At 38.2% G+C, this 16,831-nt stretch overlaps 1 protein-coding gene across 2 annotated transcripts in view; it reads left to right on the top strand.

Moving 5' to 3' along the window:
* Positions 1-16,831, top strand: part of LOC120514737 (complement factor H-like) — a 59,787-nt gene that overhangs the window by 33,910 nt on the left and 9,046 nt on the right. For both annotated transcript variants that reach the window (XM_039735252.1, XM_039735250.1), the window contains 4 exons: positions 101-268; positions 1,540-1,716; positions 7,337-7,546; positions 12,647-12,823. In XM_039735252.1, coding sequence (XP_039591186.1) covers positions 101-268; positions 1,540-1,716; positions 7,337-7,546; positions 12,647-12,823 — 732 coding nt within the window. The remainder of the gene's footprint in view (positions 1-100; positions 269-1,539; positions 1,717-7,336; positions 7,547-12,646; positions 12,824-16,831) is intronic.

The raw sequence follows: 16,831 nt of genomic DNA, 5'->3' as shown, positions 1-16,831 counted from the left end.
TGAAACAAAATATAAGGATAACTGAATGTTATGTTATGCTATGTTATGTTGAAATTTTGATTGATGGTGTTTTGATTAATATTTTTATATTTCATTTAAGAGATAATCTGTGATAAACCAGATATACCCGCTGGATATGTCCAAAGTGGAAAAGCACATTATAAATATAAAGAAAGACTGCTGTATACTTGTCAGAAAAACTTTAAATCTACAGGAGTTAGTTCAACCTGTACAGAACAGGGATGGAGTCCATTACCAGTCTGTGAACGTAAATATATCTTTTTGCATTTTTATTGGGTTTTTTAAGATTCAATAGTGCATCCTCCCAACCTTGAACCCTAATATAACACTTTGGTGTAAGAGTTTTTCATGATTCTGAATGGCATAAACTCTGACGCTTTTCTGAATTAAATAATGCGAGATGCCTCAGGGGTCTGTGCTGGGCCTGAGGGTTTCCATTTATATAAATGGTTCTGAAAATGTTGCAGTTAATAAGTTGGTTAAGAAGACTCTAAACTAAGTGGAATGATACCCTAAAGCAGGGGTGCTGAAGTTATGTGCTAGAGTGCCATAGTGGATGCAGATTTTTGTTTTAACCTAATTTCTTAATTAGTTGTGAAAAGCAACATTTTTCTTCATTATTGTTAACTAGCTTGTTAAGATACTCAAACACTTGCATTCCCTGTCTTTAACTGCTTCTTGTTGCATAAAAAGACACAAACGACAAATGAACCAGCAGCCCCCCAGTCTAACTTGGTCCCATTTACACCTGTATGTGTTCATCATGAGTGATTTGATTAAATAAAACATTTGGAAAGTAATGCAAGACACAAAAGGTGAAGGACCAAAATTAAAGTCAGCCAGATGGCATTCTTGGAAAAAATATGAACGACTTGACAAGGCAGAATGAATAAAATGAAAAATTTTTTGAATTTTTTTGTTTGTTTTATTATCAGTAAGTAAGTGCCAGAATTTGTTGAAACTAAAGTCTGTAGCCACTATTGCACTTTCACATTGAGCTTGAGGAGACCAGCCCCAAAGTCAAGAAAGAATTTCCTGTATCTAGACAGAATTCAGACTGGGGCAAATATAAGACAGATGTAGTCTCATTTAAATATGTTCAAAATGTAAAAAAAAAGACATCAAAAAAGTCACTCTAAATATTCAATATTGCATTGCGGTCTTCCTGCTTGTGGATTTGTTGAGCTAAGATCGTATTCACCTTCCCTCCATGTTTATAATAATGTTATTGTGATTTAAAGTTCCGTTGTTCCATTTCTTTAGTTGTCAAGAGGTTACATTCTGAGAGCAGAACCTCTTGTTTCATAACTTTGAAGAGTATCTTAATATGTGTATGATGCACATTGTACTAAGTCCTTATTTTTCTTAGGAAAGATGGCAATAAATTCTTGGAGAAAAGTCTGAGGTAGAATTTTGTTGTCTCTGGCTTCTATAAATTTTGCTAATAATAGTGGAGCTGACTAATTTGAAAATCTTTAAGGATATATAATATGAATATAATGTATCTTTTCCTTACAGCATTTACATGTGAACGGCCTAACACTGAATATGTTGGTAGTCCCGATAAAAGCAAATACATCATCGATGAGACCATTGATCTAGAATGTCCAAAGGGTTATAAAACTCCAACTAATGAACAACGAGAGACACTTACTTGTACAGATTCAGGCTGGCAGCCAGCAGCGTTATGTGAACGTAAGTACCTTTAGTAGATGGAGTTATGTGTAGATCTGCCAAAATTCACAAAATCACAAAATAAGTAATAGAAATAAAAATAAAATTTGATTAGCAGTTGAGAAAGCAAAATTTTCTTTTTTGTCCTTTTTTTTAACTTTATTGATTTTATTGTAATCATTCCATACAAGTAGATCAATTTTTACAAAAAATAGGATTGAAAACAAAACAACCCCCACCCCTGAGAAAGAGAGCATGGCCAACGAAATAAAACTTAAAGCTAGTAAAAATAAATAAATTGATGAGTTTAATAGGCAGATAAAAATAAATGGAGAAGCAAAAGAAATGGGAAGAGAATCTACTTCCTCAGTGCTTTAAGAGCTTATTCTAAAATATTATTGAGTAGATCTTGCTAGGTTTTGAAAAAGTTCTGCACAGATCCTCTAACTGAGAATCTGATTTTTTCCGATTTCAAATAATATATAACATCAGTTACCCACTGACGTAAAAGAGGAGAGTTAGGATTCTTCCAGTTTAGCAAAATAAGTCTGCGTGCCAAAAGTGTAGTGAATGCAATCACAGTGTGTTTGTCCTTCTCCACTTTAAACCCATGTGGAAGAACCCCAAACACAGCTGTTAATGGGTTAGGAGAGACTGTGACACCAAGGCTGTCTGAAAGGCACTTAAACATTTTGGTCCAGAATGATGTTAATTTGGTGGAGGCCCAAAACAGCGTTTGCAGGTTGGATCTTGCCCTGGAAACATTTTGGGAAACATTTTTGGAAATAAATTTAAGCTATTTTTAGCAAGGGATATTTTATTACTTTAATTTTGGGTTACGTATTGAGCTTTGACAGTTGTTATATCTGCCTTCCTGGTTTTGACGTCAGCCTGTTGCTCTGAGTATTTCTTTTGTTTTTCTGTGCTCCATTTGCTGGTCTAATAATTCCTACATACAAGTTTTTTGGGACAAGCTTTTCCACCTGCTCACATCAGTGAAATACGCAAAAGTCAATTATGAATAACATTTTAACAGTTTTCTCTAAGCTGCAACCAAATACAGCACATACAGAATGTGTGATATGTGATACAGAACATTTTGTCTTCCTTTAGCAACAGGCTAAATAAAACCTTGCCATTGCAAAAAGCTAACAGAATGTTAGGTTATAAAGCACCCTGATATGGAGAGTACAGGTCCAATGTGGTTATGCTGAAGCTTTACTGGTGAGGCCTCATCTTGATGACTGGGTGCAGTTTTGATGTCCAGAGAAGAGCGACTAGGCTAATTCCAGTGCTACAGGAGATGAATTATGAGGAAAGATTAAAACTGCTGAGCCGTTTCCGATTAAACAAAAGGAGATTAAGAGGAGACATGATTGAAGTTTTAAAATGTATGACTGGAATTAGTCCAGTGGATCCAGAGTGTTATTTTAAAATGACTTCAACAAGAACACGGGGAACATGGATGGAAACTTGTTAAGGGTAAATCTTGCGCAAACATTACGAAGTTTTTCTTTACACAGAGAACCATAGACACTTGGAATAAGTTACTTAATAGTGTAGTAGACAGTAGAACTTTAGGGACCTTCAAAACTTGACTTAAATGTTATTTTGGAAGAATTAAGTGGATAGGACTGGCAAGCTTTGTTGGACTGGGTGACCTGCTCTCGTCTAGATTGTTCTAATACTCTAATTTGTTGAAAAACAGCCTATTCAGTAACAGTGAGACATCTTATAAAAAAAAAAACAAAGTTTCACAGTATGTCAGACACATGTGACTTTTATCCACAATTTGTTGTTTTTTTTTTTTTGCTTTTCTCAGCTCCTGACAGATATTACTGTTTGGATTCCATGCTGCCCTATTCTGAGAAATCAGGCTACATGGTTGAGGGGAAAAATACTGTTGTCAGTTTTGATTAAGATAGGTCCTCTCCCTGTTGCATTCTTTAGAAATGTATGTATCCATAACTAGCTTAGCTAAGCAATTCTTCTTCTTTTTTCTACTGCTCCTGTTAGGGGTTACCACAGCAGATCATCTTTTTTTATAGCTTCCTGCCATCTGCATTTTGCTCTGTCACACCCACCACCTGCATGTCCTCTCACCACATCCATAAACCTCTTCGTAGGCCTTCCTCTTGCCTGACAGCTCTATCCTTAGCATCCTTCTCCCAATTTACTCAGCATCTCTCCTCTGCTCATTTCCAAACCAACACAATATCTCCTCTCTGGCTTTGTCTCCAAACTGTCTAACCTGAGCTGACCCTCTAATGTACTCATTTCTAATCCTGTACATCCTTGTCACACCCAATGTAAATCTTAATAACTTTTATTCTGCCACCTCCAGTGCTGTGTCCTGTCTTTTTCTAAGTGCCACCCTCTCCAGCCCATGTAACATAGCTAGTCTCACAAGCGTCTTGTAGACCTTCCCTTTCACTCTTGCTGGTACCCATCTCCTTATCCTGCTCCCTACTCTTGTTACAAATCACAATTTCATCTGGCAATGTCATAGTCCACAGGATCTCCCGTTTAATCTCCACTGTCAACCTTGTCCTCAGCCATTGCAAATATGAAGGGCTCAGAGCCGATCCCTGATGTAATCCCACCTCCAACATAAAAGCATCCGTCACTCCTACCGCAGACCTCACCATTGTCAAAATTCCCTCTTACATACTTCTCTGCCACTCCCAACCTCCTCATACAACAAAACGACTCCTCTCGAGGCACCCTGTCATATGCTTTCTCCATGTCTTCAAAGACACAATGCAACTCCTTCTGGCCTTCTTTCTACTTCTCCAACAGCAGCCTCAGAGCAAACATCGCATCTGTGGTGCTCTTTCCCAGCATGAAACAATACTGCTGCTTGCTAATCATCACTGCCCTTCTTAACCTAGCTTCCACAACTCTTTCCCGTTACTCTGTGCTGTGGCTGATCAGTTTTATCCCCCTATAGTTACTACAGCTCTGCACATTCCCCTAATTCTTAAAAATCAGTACCAGTACACTTCTTCTCTACTCCTTAGGCATCCTCTCATTTTCCAAGATTCAATTAAACAGTCTGGTTAAAAACTCCACTGCCATCTCTCCTAAACACCTCCATGCTTCCACAGGCATGTCACCTGGACCAACCACCTTCCCATTCTTCATCCTCTTCGTAACCATCCTTACTGCCTCCTTGGTATCTCTCCATCATCTAACCTTCTCTCTCTCTCATTCTCTTCATTCATCAGCCTCTCAAAGTACTCTGGTCAACACACTCTCCTCCCTTGTGAGTATTTTTCATCATTATTCTTTATCACCCTGACATGCTGCTCATCTTTCCCAGCTTGGTCCCTCTGTCTAGCCAATCAATACAGGTCCTTTTCTCCCTCCTTAGTGTCCAACCTCTCATACACCTTATCTTTAGCCTTTGCCACCTCATTTTTCACCTTGTACTCATGTCTACTTTTCTGTCACTTTGACTATCCCACTTCTTCTTCACCATCCTCTGCCTCTGTATATGCTACTGTACTTCCCCATTCCACCAACTGGTTTCTTTGTCCTCCCTCTGTCCAGATGTCACGCCAAGCACTCTTCTAACTGTCTTCTTTACTGCTTTTGCTGTAGTTCCCCAGCTATCTGGTAACTCTTTACTTCCACCCAGTGCCTACCTGACCTTCTCCCTGAACTCCACCTCATAGTCTTTCTTTTTCAAATTCCGCCATTTGATCCTTGACTCTTCCCAAACTCTCCTTCTCTTCTTGATCTCTAAGGTCATCCTTCAGACCACCAACCTATCCTGCCTAACTAAGTTTTCCCCTACCACCACTTTACAGTCTCCATTCTCCTTTAGACTGACCCTCCTACATAGGATATAGTCCACCTGTATGCATCTTCCTCCACTCTTGTACGCCACTCTGTTTTCCTCCTTCTTTTCCACAGCTATGTCCATCCTTTTTGCAAAATACACTACTATCTGACCTTCTTCATTTCTCTCCGTGACAACATACCTACCCATCACCTCCTCATCCCTTCTGTTCCCTTCACCAACATGTCTATTGAAATCCACTTTAATCACCACTGTTTCTCCCTTGGGTACACTCTCCACCACTTTATCTAACTCACTCCAGAAATCTTCTTCACATCCATTGCGCACCCAACTTGCAGGGCATGTGCAGTAACAACATTCATCATCACACCTACAATTTCTAGCATCATAATCAACATTCTGTCCGACAATCTTTTCACCTCCAAAATACTCTTGACATACTGCTCCTTCAGGAAACCCCTACCCCATTTCTCCTGTGATCCACACCATGGTAGAACTATTTGAACCCACCTCCGATACACCTGACCTTACTCCCCTTCCATCTGGTCTCTTGCACGCACAATATATCAGCCTTCCTTCTCTCCATCATATCTGCTAACTCTCTCCCTTTACCTGTCATACTATCAACATACAAAGTTCCTACACTCACTTCCATTCTCCCCAACCTTCCACGCCTCCTGCCTCCAGACATGCCTTCCCTCTCTTCTTCTCCTTCAGCCAACAGTAGCCCAATTTCCCCCAGCCCACTGTTGGTAATGGTGGCTGTCGTTAACCTGGGCCTTCACTGATCCAGTATGGAAATCTGTATTGTTGTCCACATATTGATCTGGCAAAATGTTATACCGGACGCTCTTCCTGACGTAACCATCCCCATTTATCTGGGCTTGGGACCAGCAAAAAGAAACACACTGGTTTGCGCATCCCCTGTGGCTGGGTTAGCTTAGCTAAATAATAAATAACGATAAGCCATGTCATCATGAAGTTATCAGCATGTGTAGTATGTGTACAGAAAGGACCAGCACTGAATGTGGGCATTGCAGGTGTTTAGTAAATACATTTTGAGACAGAAATGAGACTGAGTAAAGACTACTATTTAAGAATTGTTAAATAACTTTTTCAAAAAGTGTCTTCATCATTACAATCCTGTGTATGTTTTTGTGGTCACATTTACATTTTTTGGCAAATTTATAATGTCAACTAGACACTCAAGCTCTACATAAAAGTAAAACCTAGGTATGATTTTTTAAAAGTTAGGGGGTTGTTCTTATTCCATTTAAACATTTGAAATTAGAACCTGGAAAGCATAAATACAGAAAAAAAAAACTACATCCAAAATGAGACAATGGGCTTACTTAATCTTGTAAGGTTTAGAATGTATATAATTTATATATAATTGAGTTTAAAGAAACTGCCAATTCAAAAACATAAACTATGTGCAGTAAGTTCATTTATTGCAACTTTCACAAACTAAGCAGACGTCTTGTGAACTCTTTTTCATTAGATTGTGTTTATTTCATATTTATGGTGTTTTTCAAGAGTCTACTGGCTGCTCCTCTCCTTTTTCCTTTATCTGAACTGGTGTCCTGCACAGAGATATTTCTGATTTTTTGCCATTTGCGGCTGGCATAATTAGCCATGTTGTAACTGGTCTGAGAACGTGTGGCTGTATGCCTGTCTGTACAGTATGTATGTATGTATGCATGTAATTATGTGTATCTAATCTCACCCACTGGGTATTTTTAGTTATTTTCTGTTAGCTTTTACATCCTGTTAACTGATTCTTCCTTTTTATGTAATGACAGCAGTTTAATAATGCTTTTAATTCTTTTCTTTCAGCAATCATGTGCTCTACAATTGAACAAGATAAAAGGATTGTGTTTACTCCAAGTAGACGTCCAGTTAGACAAGGGTGGTCATTTTCACATTTATATTCATTTCCATATGAAGAAGTAATACAGTACTCATGCACTGATGGATTCAAACCAGAGACAAAAACACAGATAACCTGTCGTCTCAAGGGCTGGGATCCTTCTCCAAAATGCAGCGGTGTGTATATTTTTTATGAGAATTTGGTGAAAAAAATAATTAACAATATTGTCTTGCATATTATTCCAATTGTTAGTGTAAAATTGTTAAAATGACAGACTTGCAGCAAATAAACTTAAAAAAGTAACATTTTGCTATCTAATAGAAACTTATTTTGGTCTTGTATGGTCTGCTTCAGCCCCCCATCCTTTAATATACAGTTGAGTCAAGAAGCTAAAATCATATAGTTGAAGGGACAAAGCACAAAGTTCAGGCAATACATGATACACATGATCTGTGCCCACTTTCCCAATTCAAGGTCATTGCAGGCCAGATCAGGAATTTAATTAAAAAGGTAAAAAACCTCCACCTGTGTTATATTACAGCCAGGGTTCGACTATCTTTGCTGGGGTTCAAACATCCCTTTCATGTCTGTTATGTTAATTTTTGATAACATTGTTGTTAATTTAATTTGTTTATGCCACAGTATCTTCCTTTAATGTTCTTTGTGTTTTGTGGGTGGTCCCCCAAGAGGTAGGGCCCTATAAAGGCTGAGGAAAACCACAGTCTCTTGCAGTTCATGGAATGAAGTGGAGAGTTGTCTTGGATTTGAATTTATTCTTGTGCTTTTGTGATTTCTGTATTTTTGAGCATTCTTGGCTTTGCATTCTTGGGATTGCCTATTATGTGCCTTTGTGCTGCTCTGAGTTTATTTTTGTGAACAGAGCTTTTGTAAAAATAAATCTATTGTTCTATAAAAAATCTTCATTGCTCTTATGTTACTATCTGGGTTTTGATGGTGTTATCCCCTCCAGTGAGCATTTTGAGTTGGGACTTGCTGTGCTTTGGGATTCTCTAGTTCATAACAAGCTGGGGGCAATTCCATAGTGCTCAAAGTAAAACTTATGTAAGCCAAAGACATACTCAGCCCCTGGCGAGCCATGTTTTCTTTGTGAAGTAATGTTGGCAGCATTCTGTTGTTTGTTTTAGCTTGTAGTCACTGCCATTTTGTATGTTTTTTTATGTGGTTGTGGCCATATTGTTGTCAGAAACAGTGCCTCGTTCTAGTCACCCTTATTTAAGATAGTGGAGCACAGCTCGAAATATCCTATCTTTGGGATTTGATGAAATTAAGGACTGATCACACTTGCTTTCTTTTTTTGTAAGTATCAATCTTTAGCAATGGTTATGAGTTTCAAAATCCTTTTACGGTTTGGGTTTGGTAGCTCATGCTTGGTATTATTTTTGGCTTCGAACCCTTGCTTTGTCTTTCTATCTTTCTCTGTTGTGTCCCTTAAACCTGCTGATATTTTCATCTCCTGATCCAAAACTGCTCTTCTTTGTGGTCTTTGATTGGCCATGATATATTGGCGTGATAGACTCTTTCTTTCCTAAATGGTAGCTTTTAAGTAAAAAATGACAGTCAAAAGTTAATGTAGTTCAAATGGAAAATGACCTGAGATGGACACTGATACTTTGCACCAGCACTTCTACGTGTAGCTGCTTGGAGTACTGCGAGTTTTTCCATTCCATCATGAGAGTTTGAAGTCAGCCAGTTCCCATCAGTATGCAGTACCTGCACTTCTCACAGTCTTCTGCTGCTATAACTGTTTCAGGTAGATGATGTCTTCTGAGAATTTTAGTGAGGGGGGAACCTTCCCCTCCTATCTAGGTCTTTAAGCATAAAATCTATCCATCTTGAAATGTATTTGTGGATGAGATATTGCATATTAGATGTTAGCTGAAGAATCTGAAACATATGGACTACCACCTCTCAAACACTGGAGAGCACCATCCCAAGGGTCTTCACAAATACCAAATTATGCTTAGACATTTTTTTTTCTTATAGCAGGAGCACAGGCAGATGAAGTGACTTATTCAGGATTACACAATAAACCAGAAATTAGAAACTAGCTGCCTATTATCTAAAACTCCACTGCTTTACCCAATAAGCCTCAAGTGTCTACAACAACATTTATTTATATAGTACATTTTCATACAAATAATGTAGCTCAAAGTGCTTTACATGATGAAGAAAGGGAAATAAAAGACAAAGTAAGATAAGATAACATTAATTAACATAGAAAAGGAGTAAGGTCCGATGGGCAGAAAAAACAAAATAAAAACTCCAGACGGCTGGAGAGAAAAAATCAAATCTGCAGGGGTTCCAGACCAAGAGACCGCCCAGTCCCTTCTGGGCAATCTACCTAACATAAATGAAACAGTCCTCTTTGTATTTAGGGTTCTCATGGAAGGACTTGATGATGATGGTCACGTAGACTTCTGGCTTTCAGTCCATCAATGTTGGTGCCTCATGATGCTTTGAATAGGTGGTGGTGGCGCAGGCCGCCACCACAAAGAAACCGGAAAAAGAAACAAAAGAGAGAGTTGGGGTCAGTACGGATTTTAGAGCCACTATGAATAGTTATTATGATGAATTGAACATACAGAGTATCAGGATTAAGTTAAAGTGAAGTTATGAGAAGGCCATGTTAAAGTAATGTGTTTTCAGCAGTGTTTTAAACTGCTCCACCGTATTAGCCTGGCGAATTCCTGTTGGCAGGTTATTCCAGATTTTAGGTGCATAGCAGCAGAAGGCCACCTCACCACTTCTTTTAAGTTTAGCTTTTGGAATTCTAAGGAGACACTCATTTGAGGATCTGAGGTTACGATTTGGAATATAAGGTGTCAGACATTCCGATATATAAGATGGAGCGAGATTATTTAAGGCTTTATAAACCATAAACAGAATTTTAAAGTCAATCCTGAATGACACAGGTAACCAGTGTAGTGACATCAAAACTGGAGAAATGTGCTCGGATTTTCTTTTCCTAGTTAGGATTCTAGCAGCTGCATTCTGCACTCGTTGCAAATGATTTATGTTTTTTTTGGGTAGTCCTGAGAGGAGTGCGTTACAGTAATCTAGTCAACTAAAAACAAAACTAATTTCTCGGCATCTTTCAATGATATAAGAGGTCTAATTTTTGCTATGTTTCTTAAATGAAAAAATGCTGTCCTAGTGGTCTGATTAATATGCGATTTAAAATTTAGGTTACAGTCAACAATTACTCCTAAGTTCTTTACCCCCGTCTTGACTTTTAATCCTACAGAGTCTACAGAGTAGCTTAATGGTGTAGTCAAATAATTGGCACAGCAATGGAAAATAAGAAGTTACAAGATGGAACTTCTGCTTACATGTGTAGCTCAAGGGAGGAATGGACTCGTGACATAACTGACTGACCTCATAACTACTGACCTCCATTCAACGCGGTATTGCACAAATCTTACAGATGGTACCTTATATGTAATAGTGTAAGTAAAGCAGGCCAAAGAAATTAATAAAATAACAATAATAATAAAATATGATCCTTAGGGATTAATAAAGTTGAGGATAATGCAACTAGGGACTAAATGATGGGACCTGGACTTGTGCTTTAGTGCTTCTGGCTCAGACGCTCTTGACCAATGCCTGCCAGGTACAGAAAGGTGAAAGATGACGGCTAAGCAAATAAAAGCAGATTGTGGAAAGGGAGTTTTCATTGTTTGTATTCAGAGTCTCCAGGCAGAAAGCATGGAATGTTTGTAATCCGAAAGACAGGAATATCTACTGGATGGTCAAGTTCACCCATTGCAAAGGAGTTTTTTTTTAGAGTTTATTGGCATCTTACTGGCTTCTGCTGTTTCTAACACAGGCTAGAGCATAAGAAATTAGACAAACGAGAGGAGACCATTCAGTCCATCGAGCTTGTTGGTTTAGTTAAGAGCTAAGCTGGCCCAATACCTCATCCAAATATTTCTTAAAGGCTGTCAAGGTTTGTTCTTCAACTACATGTCTTGGTAGTTTGTTCCAGATTTCCACCACTCTTTACATAGAGAAGTATTTTCTGGCTTCAGTCCTAAAATGCACTTCCCCTTAATTTCCTCAGATGTCCTCAAGTAGGTGATTCATTGTTAAGTTAAAAGAATTCTGCTGGATCAACTTTAACGCTTTGGAGAATTTTGAAGACATGAATGAGGTCCCCACGCAGTCTCCTCTGCTCAAGAGTAAATAATTTAAATTTTCTGAATATGTCAGAGTAGGTAGGACATGTCCTCAAGTCCCATGATGCACTTGGTTGCTCTCCTCTGCACAGCTTCAAGAGCTGCTATGTCTTTCTTGTACCATGGTGACCAGAACTGCATACAATACTCCGGATGTGGTCTTACCAATACATTATATAGTTTTAGTATAATATCCCTTGATTAACATTCAACAATTTTTATGATATAACCTAGTATTTTATTTGCCTTTTTAATCACTTCTGCACATTGCTTAGATGATTAAAATGTTGTATTAACATAAATCCTTACATTTATTGTATAAGCTGCTTCCTGTATGACAACATCTCCTGACTTGTATTTACAACTCATGTTCCTTTTGCTCACGTGTAGCTCCTTATACTTCTCTACCTTAAACTGCATTTTCCAAGTGTTCACCCACTTCTGAAGCTTTTCAGTCTTTTTTTGAATTTGTTTTACTGCTTCCTCAGTGTCTGCCATTTTAATGTCAAATTTCTAGTTTACTAACTATACAGTCATTAGCACTAACACTACTTTAACATGTAAAAAAATAAACCTAGTGATTACTGTTAACTTATTAAACGTCCTGGATAAGTCAGGGCTCTGAACAAATTAATTTCTTTAGATCTTAAGAAATGTTGTCAACTGAATCTCTTTTAACTCTGAACATTATGAGTAATACTAACTGAGGTCCCCATCTATGAATAGTTTGTATCATGTTTTCACCTTGCAATGCACACATCTCTGTTATATGCCATGTGGTATGGGATTCATAAAAGTCGTGTTAATGTTTCTGATGCACCATCTGTTGGAATGACAAATGCAATGCATTTTATTAATAAAAACATTTGGGACGACAGGGACATAGCAACCAACTGGACACACAGACACTCCTATTAAGGTGGATAATTTAAACTGCAGTTCTACAATTTAGCAGGACCATAACTGGGTTACATATTTTGTAAAAGGCTGTCTGTTAAATACTGAATATAAATTGTTAGTTTTATTAGGTCTTTAAAGCTAAATAAAAGTTTTTTAAGGAATGCAAAAAAAATTTTTCAGATGGAAGATGTTTTCTGCCTCCTAAAATTGACAATGGAGACATACAAGATGATATTAAGTCATGGTATAAAGATGGTGCAGAAGTACCATATCAGTGCAAAGTGAACTATGTGATGGAAGGTGACAGTGTTGTCCGATGTTCCATGGGAGTCTGGTCCAAAGCACCTCAGTGCATGAGTGAGTATGAATGTTTCACATTTTAATTTCAGAAAAACGATATTACAGTCCTGTACTTCTCACTCTGGTTGTCTCTTCCGGGGATTTCTCATTTTCTTTGGGAGCTCTTTAAAGATATATTTGGATCGCTGAATCACAGCGACACTGGTTTTTGTTGTAATTTTGCACTCACCATCAAAATTAATAGTAGAAGTCCCACTCTCTGTCATGTCACAGCTAAGAAAATTGTGTGTTTTATTTCCTATCATACAGTATTTTATTATGTGTTTGAAAATCCGCTTTAGCAATGTAGTATGCTGTATATTGTTATCAATTTCAGAAAGCATTTTAGGAAATTCATTAACTAGTTCATCATTTTCTACCTTCATCTCCAGAGTAGTTTTGATTTAGTGTCCACCATCATAGCTTCTGTTAACACTGTTGTCATCATTGATACATAGATAGAACTTTAAATTTCCTCATGGAGAAAGTTGGCTTTTCATAGATGCTACTTATATAAATAAATACATAAATAAATATATATACACACACACCAGAATGACTGAAAAGGAAGAACATTTTAAAAAGAAAGAAAATAAAACTTCTGATTTGGCAGTACCATTCACAGTGAGGCATTAGGCAGATGTATTGCTGTTGGTATAATGGAGGCCCCGTAGTATTTATTGACACATTACTGCTGAACAATTCATTGGCTGAAAGTCCTCAGTGTTAGTGTGTCAGAAAGAGGATGTGCAGCATTGTTCAAAATGGCACTCAGTTTTGATTTATCTTCTCTTTTACTATGATCTCCAGGGGCTCTCCCTTAACTGAGCCTTACCTTTTAATTAGCTTGTTCAATTCATCTCTCTTTCCAGCCCAGTACACCACAGTGTAGAAAATCCCACTGGCCATAACTGAGTTGTAGAAGATGTGAAGGATGTCACTCCCTACTCTCTTTCAGGGCAGATGTCGACTTTTATCGAAATTCAGGGGTAGAGGACAGTAATCAGCCGTAAATGGCAAAAAAAACTCACCGTTATGTTTTAGTTTGACTCTCTTTGCTAGAAAGAAAGTTAGCTTCATTGATTTCACCTCGATTACCTGCGCATGCATGCGTAGCAAAGAGAAAACAGCCTCGAAAATGGCATTGACATCTGGTGAGAGACGAAAGTTAATGCATAAAGCAAAATACTCTATTGACGATATTTTGCATATTATCGCCAAATCGGACTCTGATTTTGATGCAAGTGATCTGAAAACGAAATTGAGGTATCGGCTTCAGCTGATCAGTGGTGCTGAATACGCTTATGTAGCTGATGCGCCTACAACAATGTTCGCCTGGGAGGACCGTCACTGACAATGACAAGAAGTACAAACCAGATTGTGTCGCACTGCCACGCGAAGACAGGCCAGGCAGCCGGCCTGCCATGCATTCCTACCGGCCATCGAGCTGCCCCCTACACAGCCACCAGAGACCCTGAACAGGAATCGACAGCAGTCACAGCAACAGACGTTTTACGTTGATTTACATGTGAAACCTTTGCTTTGTGTGCTTTTCAGAAAACTGAGTTGCCTGCAAAAAATATTCAGCCCTCAAATAGTCAAAAGAAAACAGTCTTCTAAGGAAAAAGAGTCCACTCTGCCCACTCTTATAGAGTTCCTCTGTGTTCTGAGACCAGTCCAGCCTGTCATTGATGTGGACAATGAAGTACTTGTAGGAGTGGACCACCTCTACATCCTCTTCACGAATAGTGACCAGATATAGAGGCTCTTTGGTGCAGCAATTGATTGATGGCTAAGGAATTAATAATTATGGTTTTAAAAAACCTAATATTTAATCTTTTCTTTTCTGAGCTGCTTTCTGATTACCATACTTAATAAAATCTCGGATTCACCGAGATATCATACTGAATGAAGTGCTTTTTTATTAGCAGAGCAGACCCTGCTTTTGTGTTTTTGATAGTACACTCTGGTGTGGTGTAATGGTAACGGCGTTGGACTTCAAGTCCTGAGATGGTGGGTTCAAATCCTACTTACTGACACTGTGTGACTCTGAGCAGGTCACTTCACCTGCATGTGCTCCAGTTTGAAAAACAAAAGAAATGTAATCAATTGTATCCTCAAACGTTGTAAGGCACATGATAATAAAGAAGATTTATGTTAATATTCATATCCAGGACAACAACAACAACAACAACATTTATTTATATAGCACATTTTCATACAAACAGTAGCTCAAAGTGCTTTACATATTAAAGAATAGAAAAATGAAAGACACAATTCTAAAACAAAATAAATCAACATTAATTAACATCGAATAAGAGTAAGGTTCAATGGCCAGGGGACAGAAAAACAAAAACTCCAGACGGCTGGAGAAAAAATAAAATCTGTAGGGATTCCAGACCATGATACCGCCCAGTCCCCTCTGGGCATTCTACCTAACATAAATGAAACAGTCCTCTTTGGATTTAGGGTTCTCACGGAAGGGCTTGATGATGATGATGGTCATGTAGACTTCTGCCTTTTAATCCGTCCATCATTGTTGGAGCATCATGAAGCTTTGAGTAGGTGGTGGTGGCGCAGGCCACCACCACAAAAACGGAAAAAGAAACAGAAAAGAGAGTAGGGGTCAGTACCGATTTTAGAGCCACCATGAATAGTTATTTTGAGGAAATTGAACATACAGAGTATCAGGATTAAGTTAAATTAAGATTAAAATGAAGTTATAAAAGGCCATGTTAAAGTAATGTGTTTTCAGCAGTGTTTTAAAGTGCTCTACTGTATCAGCCTGGTGAATTCCTATTGGCAGGCTATTCCAGATTTTAGGTGCATAACAGCAGAAGGCCGCCTCACCACTTCTTTTAAGTTTTGTTCTTGGAATTCTAAGGAGACACTCATTTGAGGATCTGAGGTTACGATTTGGAATATAAGGTGTCAGACATTCCGATATATAAGATGGGGCGAGATTATTTAAGGCTTTATAAACCATAAGCAGAATTTTAAAGTCAATCCTGAATGACACAGGTAACCAGTGTAGTGACATCAAAACTGGAGTAATGTGTTCGGATTTTCTTTTCCTAGTTAGGATTCTAGCAGCTGCATTCTGCACTAGTTGCAAACGATTTATGTCTTTTTTGGGTAGTCCTGAGAGGAGTGCGTTACAGTAATCTAGTCGACTGAAAACAAGCGCGTGAACTAATTTCTCAGCATCTTTCAGTGATATAAGAGGTCTAACTTTACTTATGTTTCTTAAGTGAAAAATGCTGTCCTAATGATCTGATTAATATGTGATTTAAAATTCAGATTACAGTCAACAATCACCCCTAAGCTTTTTACCTCCGTCTTGACTTTTAATCCTAATGTATCCAGTTTATTTCTAATAGCCTCATTGTATCCATTATTGCTAATCACTAAGATTTCAGTTTTCTCTTTATTTAACTTGAGAAAATTACTATTCATCCATTCTGAGATACAAGTCAGACATTGTGTTAGTGAATCAATAGAATCGGGGTCATCAGGTGCTATTGATAAGTACAGCTGTGTGTCATCAGCATAGCTGTGGTAGCTCACGTTGTGCCCTGAGATAATCTGACCTAACGGAAGCATGTAGATTGAGAAGAGCAGCGGACCCAGGATAGAGCCTTGTGGAACACCATATCGGATATCATGTGTCTTGAGTTGTAATTCCCACAACTAACAAAAAATTTTCTCTTGTCAGGTAGGATTCAAACCAATTTAAGACTGTGCCAGAGAGGCCCACCCATTGACTAAGGCGATTTCTAAGAATGTTGTGATCAATGGTGTCAAATGCAGCACTCAGATCTAAGAGGATGAGAACAGATAAATGGCCTCTGTCTGCATTTACCCATAAGTCATTTACTACTTTAACAGTGCAGTTTCTGTGCTGTGATTTGTTCTAAAACCCAACTGAAATTTTTTTAAGAATAGCATGTTTATTGAGGTGGTCATTAAACTGCATAATGACTGCCTTCTCCAGAACTTTACTTAGGAAAGGCAGGTTAGAGATGG

This window comes from Polypterus senegalus, chromosome 14 (assembly GCF_016835505.1).
Source record: "Polypterus senegalus isolate Bchr_013 chromosome 14, ASM1683550v1, whole genome shotgun sequence".
Lineage (NCBI taxonomy): Eukaryota > Metazoa > Chordata > Cladistia > Polypteriformes > Polypteridae > Polypterus > Polypterus senegalus.
The sequence above is the reverse complement of the archived record's forward strand: the minus strand, read 5'-3'. Positions and strand labels throughout refer to the sequence as shown.